General features: G+C 35.7%; 1 protein-coding gene across 1 annotated transcript; it reads right to left on the reverse strand.

Annotated features, from left to right (window-relative positions):
- Positions 1 to 197: 197 nt before the first annotated feature.
- On the reverse strand, positions 198 to 8,131 carry LOC134249967 (myoferlin-like). The gene is made up of 15 exons (XM_062732339.1): positions 7,980 to 8,131; positions 7,617 to 7,742; positions 7,300 to 7,455; positions 6,965 to 7,056; positions 6,621 to 6,791; positions 6,171 to 6,316; positions 5,668 to 5,807; positions 5,343 to 5,431; positions 4,637 to 4,780; positions 4,006 to 4,096; positions 3,502 to 3,601; positions 3,191 to 3,375; positions 2,751 to 2,860; positions 2,234 to 2,381; positions 198 to 1,604 (listed from the first exon to the last, which is right to left on the reverse strand). Exons 3-15 carry the CDS (start codon positions 7,408 to 7,410, stop codon positions 1,572 to 1,574), a joined length of 1,560 nt encoding a protein of 519 aa, XP_062588323.1. The 5' UTR covers positions 7,411 to 7,455; positions 7,617 to 7,742; positions 7,980 to 8,131; the 3' UTR covers positions 198 to 1,571.
- Between the last annotated feature and the right edge of the window lie 230 nt (positions 8,132 to 8,361).

The raw sequence follows: 8,361 nt of genomic DNA on the forward strand, positions 1-8,361 counted from the left end.
GTCATAAGGGTATAGTCATATTAATTCAGATGCATCCTCATGTAGTGCGAAATCATATCAAATCATGTCCCTGGGGGTAGAAGAGCAGCTGTCTAGAGGCTAGGGAGTCCAAGTTCGTTCAAATCCTGGTGTCTTGTCCAGTACATTTTCTTCCTTCTTGTGTGATTATCACCATGTATTCTTTATAATAAGAACAGTTGTACATGTATCTATAATGAGTTTATTGGTCTATTTTAATTTGAACATTCCACATCCCTAAAATAGATTACACACTGCATACGATTGCACTGATACTTCAAGGTCATTGCAGTTACCATGGTGAAACTGGTCACATTATCTGTAGGCCTAATCTGATCTGTTTAACACTGGTAAAATCATAATGACTTACAAAACATTTTTTTGCTGTTAGTTTGGCTAAAGAGCATGTAAATGAATCGATGTACAAGCACCTGCAAGTTAACAATAAATGATATTTTAGCTTCAGAATGTGACCTGCCACATCCGGTAACTTCCAATGCCTGATTCCAACAGATACGTAATATCAGTCAGCACAGAGTTCATAAAGAGTAAAAATAGGTATATAGAAATATCATTAAAAATTAAAACAGTTACTGCAGCAGATTTAACATCAACAATCTGCAAGAAATAATATTAAAGGCACTGCCGCCATCACTTGCCATTAGCGAGTTTTTACACATATTTATTATAATTTTTTTTTTTTTCATCAATCACTTTTTCTTACACGTATACAAAAGTAGCTTAAAAAGTATTTCAATGATTTACAAAATATATCAGTATCACTTATAGGCATGTATAAATATAATGTTTTTTTTTTCATTACAAAAAATTTTTACTAATAATTTATTAATTAGAAAAAAAGGAATGCTACAATTTGTTCTAAAATAAAAGCAATAATAATAACATGCATGTATATAATAAACATGTAGATGGTGATCAAATGCTTTAACAATCTAAGGCAAGATGACCCAAAATAATATTTTAAATGCATAACACTGTCTACTGACATGGAAAGGTTAACCAAGTACAGAAAGGTTAACCAAGTACAGAAAGGTTAACTAAGTACAGAGAGGTCGTTGGGATTACTCTTTTGATCATTAGTAACAAATGACATCCACGTACATTTGTTCTTAGATGACCAGCATCATATATCAAGCACATAAATTTAAGATAGGAAGCATCGTGTACTTTATCACAGAGCAGCTAGAAATCCCTGCACAGGATTATTACCTTAACCTCCCAAGTTAATCACTCTTACAACTAAATGTCAAGTCAACTCCAAACTACGGAACTCCTTGTAAACAACTGTCACTTCCGTAAAAATGTTTGATCTTCAACATGGCTTCCATGAATAATTACCTCCCTTTAGAAAAATGATTACATCTTAATACCCATAGATATGTAATTAAGTTATTTTTAAGAAACTAAGAGTTGTGTACATAGGACTGAGTGGAGACAAGAGTCTTTGGTGTCTTCTTTACTTTTGGTCTCTGCTGATGCTATCACTACATTAGGTGTATAGACGAGTATAGATGTAAAGTTTGTGACAATCTCTAACCATTAACAATCTTTTGAGATACTTCTCCCTGAAAAGGAATAAAGATAATGTAAATTCAAAATGTTTCATATTTATTTTCTTCTGGTCAGAATCATGAAGATGCTTGTTTACTTTTTAAATTTCATTGTTGGAAAAACTTATTTACAAATCCGATACAATGTAAAATGGCCAGTTTATGAATTATATGCTCAGTCCACACTCAATGATATGTAAAATAAAAAGCTTGACCCACCCTATCAAACTTACTGGGAAGGAATTGTTTTTATACTAATGCATAATCCACAACCCAGGTGACAGAGAAGTTTGAACTTACTAGGAATGAGTACAGGAAGAGGAATTATTATGATATACTAACCCTTACCTAAGGTGACAAAGAAGTTTGATCCTTCCCTGTATACTTACCGGGAATGAGTACAAGAAGGAGATTGATTACGCTATACTAACCCACCCCACATCTGACAGAGAAGTTTGATCCTCCCCTGTAGACTTACTGGGAATGAGTACAAGAAGGAGAATTAATAATGATATACTAACCCACCCCACATCTGATAGAGAAGTTTGATCCTTCCCTGTATACTTACCGGGAATGAGTACAGGAATATATACTAACCCACCCCCTATCTGACAGAGAAGTTTGATCCTCCCCTATATACTTACCGGGAATGAGTAAAGGAACAGGAAGATAAGGAGCAGCAGGAGGATGAGGAGAAAGAATCCGATGATGTACCACTTGTAGTTACGCCAGATAATGTATCGCATCGTCTTCCACGGCGATGTAAACCAGAGGAAGGACGTCTCCGGCCGCCTATAATAGAGTAAAGCTTATCAATATACATGTAAATCACTTGTAGTTACGCAAGATAATATATCTCATCGTCTTCCAGGGTGACGTAAACCAGAGGAAGGAAGTCTCCGGTCGCCTATAATAGAGTAAATCTTATCAATATACATGTAAATCACTTGTATCAAATAATAAACCACTTGTAGTTACTTGGGTGGAGTAAATCTTATCAATATAAACCACTTGTAGTTACTTGGGTGGATCCAGTTTAAATAACTCACTTGGGTGGATCCAGTTTTATAGACTTACTTGGGTGGATCCAGTTTTATAGACTTACTTGGGTGGATCCAGTTTTATAGACTTACTTGGGTGGATCCAGTTTTATAGACTTACTTGGGTGGATCCAGTTTGGGGTTCATGTTGGGTTCCTCCTGACCTTGACCTGCCGGTCGTTCCTCGGCTTCTTCCACTGATACAAGCTCCATCTCCATCTCTACTTTACCCTGTAATGAATGATCATTCTAACGTAACCTTGTAACAAAATACTGTGAAATCACAAATTTTCATTGGGGTTTAATTTGGGGGTTGTTTTCGAGGTATGAAGACACCCAGGAATTTATGTCTACCACGAAATGTAAAATGTTACATACATAACTACTCAACAATTCTCCATCCACAAAATCAAATCCCTATGAACCAAGAGTTTTTCCTCAAACCATGAAAATTTAACCCCATGTAAATATGTGTTTTTACAGTAGCCACTGCAAACTTTATATGTACATATGATGTAATACCGGTAATGTTAGCTTTACAATAATCAATGTATTCCTTACAGTGAGCACCCTTTGTCCTGTGTCATCGTTATACACTGGCCAGAACCCCCGCAGTCTCTTCTGTTCAAACAGTGACGCCAGTTTGACCTCTGACCCTGTGGTCACATCAGGGAGCATGGTGAGTTTACACGACCCCGCCTTCTTAGCCGGCATAGGCATGGCATTCAGATTCAGACAGAGGGTACCTAAAAATAAATCGAAATTGTCTTTAAAATGAATAGATAAAAGAATCAAAGTACAGTTGTACAATGAGCTGAAGTTCTCATAACAGAGAGCAAGGGAAGAAATTTTTTTTTTGATTTGACACAAACCTAGGAAGTCGTCCATGGAGAATTTGTCATTGTCCCAGACTTGGATCATAACGTTGGGCTGAAGATGCTGTACTGTCTCATCCAGGCTCCAGAAATGCTCCTAAAAATAAAATTTACAATCAATTTTTCTGTACATTAATTTTTCTCAATAATTATTGAATAAATGCAAGCTTGTCTCTTTTTCACTGCATTCAATTTTGACTGTGACTTTTGGTATTGTATCTACTTTGCCTCGGTCATTACCAATATTTTTCTGAGAAATTTCAAACCAAGATTGCATATCATTTATTCATTTCGTTTTATTGAATAAGTCTATTGTGCTGTAACATATGACCTCTTTTCAATTTAACCTTTGACCTCACCATCTCTTTACCTCCTGGAACATGACTGGATAGGAGCCTCATATTGAGGTTCTGCTCATGTTCCAATACAATTATCTATAAATGTTTTTGTAACTACCATTTCTGTCATTTGACCTTGAATTACATAATGGCCTTGACCTACCTTTTTCCTGACCTCCATCACCTGTTCAGCTGGGACGTAACTGAAGGGGAAAACAAACCTCCAATTGAAGTTTCCTTCTCCATCCAGGGACCTGAATTAAAAACTCATCCTTAATTTCACAAGATCAATCCTCCTGATTAAAATATATACTGTAAAATCACTAATTTTCATGGGGGATTAATTTTTGTTGTTTTCGAGGTATGGAGAAACCCATGAATCTTTTACCACAATGAAATGAAAAGTTTCATATGCATTACTAATAAACATTTTCCAACCACGAAATCAAAGCCCTTACAAACCAGAAATTTTTCTTCAAACCTCGAAAATTTGACCCCACGAAAATATGTGATGTAGATAATATATTGTTAAATGGTAACATTTCAAATCTTTTCTCCATATCATGAATATGGATGGGAATATTAAACTTGTAAATTTTTGTTCCACTTAATCCATAGATGCAACACTAAAATAAGTAGAATATGCTTCTTCCAATTGAAAGAACTTGAAAAATGTGGAGCATTTAAATACAGACTACTATAAAAATCAATCTGACTCAAGTGGCCTGAAAGAAATGGCATTTTACATAGTACATATATCTGTCAGTGCTGAGGAACCAATTGTTACATCATACCTGTAGTGTACATCTGTTTTCTGTTTCTCGTCAATGCCGGAGATCCAGCCTTTGACATAGATATCAGACATCTGTTCTCCCGTGATGGATTCCTCCTCCAGCACGACATCCACAGTGTTCCAAATAATGACACGCAGTACGTAACTAAAACAAAACAGGGAGCCTTTGTTATATCCAGTCCTACAGAAACTGTTTATTTAGGACATCTCTCAAGAAATTAAATTTTGTCATACCATCAATATGATAGAAGAACAATTAAAATACTGTAGAAGTACTTTTTTCCGCGTGGTATTTATTTACGCTATGTAGGCGGTCACAAATTTTCCGCAGAAATTTGTCCCCTCGTATTTAAAATGTATAAAAGGCTAATAATGAGAGTCTAAGAAATCCGCGTAATTTTCTACCCGCGGATTAAACAGAAATGGTGATTCCGCGGAATTATGACCCCGTGGAAAAAAGTACGTTTACAGTATTCAAAACCACACTTTGCAAAATTACTGCAACAAATCATTTCTTTCAAAGAAGACCATATAAAAGTCTCTCTTCCTGTTTGACATAAAAGTAAATAAAATTTTGATACCCAATACTTCAACTCATAAACATCCATTTTCAGAGGAAGCTTTTTCAATTACATGTACAATGAAATCAATATACAAAATAATGGGAAACATCATAAACAGTTCAGGATTGCATAAAGGGAGCTTACTCTTTAGCCCGTCTTGGTTCTATGTTAAATGGGGGTCCAGGAACACCCAGAGATTTGGGGAAAATGTCGACCCACATCTGGAGTTTGCCCTGGAAAATAAATCATAGATCAGCATATGGTAAATAACTTAATATACAGTCAGGTATATATAATACCATCAACCTTATTTTTTATTTTCAACTGATTACCCCAGGTACTAGATATGTACGTAGGTTGAATAACACTTGTGCATTGCATTAAAAACCTTTTCTTTACTCAACTTCCTGTACACTACCAGACTGAGTAAATTGAAGTCAGTAAAACTTTTTTTTTTAATAAGAATGACCTGCTCAATGCCTGGTTGGATGGGGTTAAAAAGTGGGCGTGTCTCTACATGTTCCTTGACCAATGGCAGCGTGTGTAACACATGTAAGGCCAGACGCTCCTCGGCAGGTCCAGCATTCGGATCAACAGGCTTGTTTGGCTCTGGAATAAATCACAATAAATAACTGTTTTGTGAAAGGGGAAGAAAATAGACTTGTTATATCCAATAAGAGAGTGACTTTAGTTTACATTGTGTATAAACAAAGTATAAAACTTTTCCATTCTTCGTTATTCCTTGCAAATAAAGTTGTACTTTGGTATCTCAAAAACTGATATATCTTAAATACTATCTATATGTCAAAGTGATTTTTGTAGTCTAAATCCCATATTTTTTAAGTATTCTACCCATAACCATCTAAAATTCTTGGATATTTTGTAGATTTTTAATTTGGGGGAGGAGGGGGGTGCATATTTAGATCAAAATAACAAGGATTGACTGTATCAACATTTATTTTAATGACTCACCAAACTCGGTCAGGTTGTAAATTTTCTTGCCGACCTTGACACTGTTGTTTCCGTAAAATAGTGGACCAGACACATGGTTCTGTTTACAGTAATTCTCTAGAATCTGTTTTGGCTTGGCGGCATCTCTCCATTGGTTGACACCAGCACTGCAACACCCAATAATTTATTATTTAAGAGATTCAAAGTATCACCATAACAAATTTATTGTAATCTGGGGTACACTTTTTATCAAATTGATGCCACAGCCTAGTTCCGATCCTACACTTAGATCTCCTTCACAAAATTAAGATCCTTATGATACAAATACAGGTACTAAATAAATTAATGGACATTTTGAACTTTCCTTACAGGATACAGATTGACAGCTTGAAAGACAGACATATTTAATAAAATAAACATCTTTTATTTTATTCCATTCAAAGACAATGATTTTTTACAGAAGTAACTTACATGCAGTAGGATTTCTGTAATCCGCATGTTGCACGGTATTTGGACACGTAGCGATTTTCTAGATCTATCATGGTCTCTCCGATGACATCATCACTGCTGATGAGGTCGTAATCCTTGATACGGATTGTCAGATCTTTCTGTACGGGTAACATGGCTGCCAATTCAAACATTCTGAAAAAAAGATCAAGTTATCAACGAGTTCCAATTTCATCTTAAAAATTTGATTAAAATAAAACAATTTGGAATTAAAAAGGAAAAAATTAGAAATTTTTTAATATAACCATACTAGTCTGTATTTAGACATTTTTTCTGACTGAATAGTGTAACTTTCCCCCAAAACTTACTGTCCAAAAACTGGGTCAATAGTGTTTGGTTTGTAGTTATCCCTGTCACTTATCTTCTTATTGCCGAGGATAATCTCTACATACGGGTCAGCCTAAAATAGAAAATAACCAACCAATCAGATCTTAACATAGTGTCAGTCTAGAAAAAAAAGATTTATTAACCAATCACATCTCAACACACATGTAGGAATTGAATGAGGTAACTTGTAGTAAGAAAAAGAAGGGGGTGACTCCACATATGAAACAAGTGCCTGTGGTTGTATTCGATGCCCTACATAGGCTTAGCATAGACTCTGGTGATACATTGAATGTACAAAAATGTTATATATACATACCAGGCCACTAGTATCATTGGGCTGTAGGTCAATGCCACAGATGACATAGACTCTGATGATACATTCTTCTGGGATTGAGCTTGGTAAATTAACAAACACCTTGGAGGGCATCTCCTCATTAGGGTCAGGGGGCAGGGGGTACACTTTGAATCCTCCCTGTAAAAAAAAACATAAACGATAATGACCTGTACATTGTGTGACCTTGGCCAATTTTTTTCTCATTATGTTGACTGTGACCTTGACCTATTATATACTTCTTGTCACCATGTTTATAACTTTTTGTGTTTTTATGATAGCTATGACCTTGACCTACTGACCTTGAACTCTCCCACAATATTTGATTCATCTTCATCATCATCCTTGCCTCTTTGTAACTCAAATGTTGAGCAGAAATCGGTAAATCCTTTAGTGAAATCTACGTCCTCCAGAGCAGTTTGATAAACCTAAATAAAAATTGTTACATGAGAGATGTGGACATAAACATTTAAAACAAAGGTTACACAGATGAGATCAAAAGCTAAATAAAAAAGACCTTAAACTTGGCTAAACAACAAAAATTTCCACGATTTTGACTTCTAGTAGAGTTACATGTACATGCGCTTTTTTCTCAATAAATGTCTCTCTTATGCACAGTACTATAACCCCTCAGGTTGTAATACGTCGGGTCTAATTTTGCTCACCTCGATTTTGTCGTGGCCCTTCTCCACGTACTTCTCACACTTGTGGGTCTGTCCCGTGGAGGCGTAGTACTTGGACCACCAATCTATCTCCTCCTCTACCACAGGATCAGGCTATAAATAGAATCAAAAGTTGACCTCTGAGGTCATCTACATTACACGGGGCCAGGGTCAGAGGTTATAAAGAACAGTAAAACCTGGCTTGTTATGCTCTTGGTTATAGTGAATACATGAATGGACATAATTTCATCTGCTGTTGCTTTAATCATTTGACTTTCATTTTTGGTTCCTCTGGGCATACTGTAGCCAGTTTTTACAATTCTTCTTTGTTAGTTAGGAAAGGTAAATACAGTGCATATATAATTGTGATAATTATGAGAAAACT

The sequence above is a fragment of the Saccostrea cucullata genome, unplaced genomic scaffold (genome assembly GCF_032062105.1).
Source record: "Saccostrea cucullata isolate Sc308-1 unplaced genomic scaffold, CSIRO_AGI_Scuc_v1 ctg4339, whole genome shotgun sequence".
Lineage (NCBI taxonomy): Eukaryota > Metazoa > Mollusca > Bivalvia > Ostreida > Ostreidae > Saccostrea > Saccostrea cuccullata.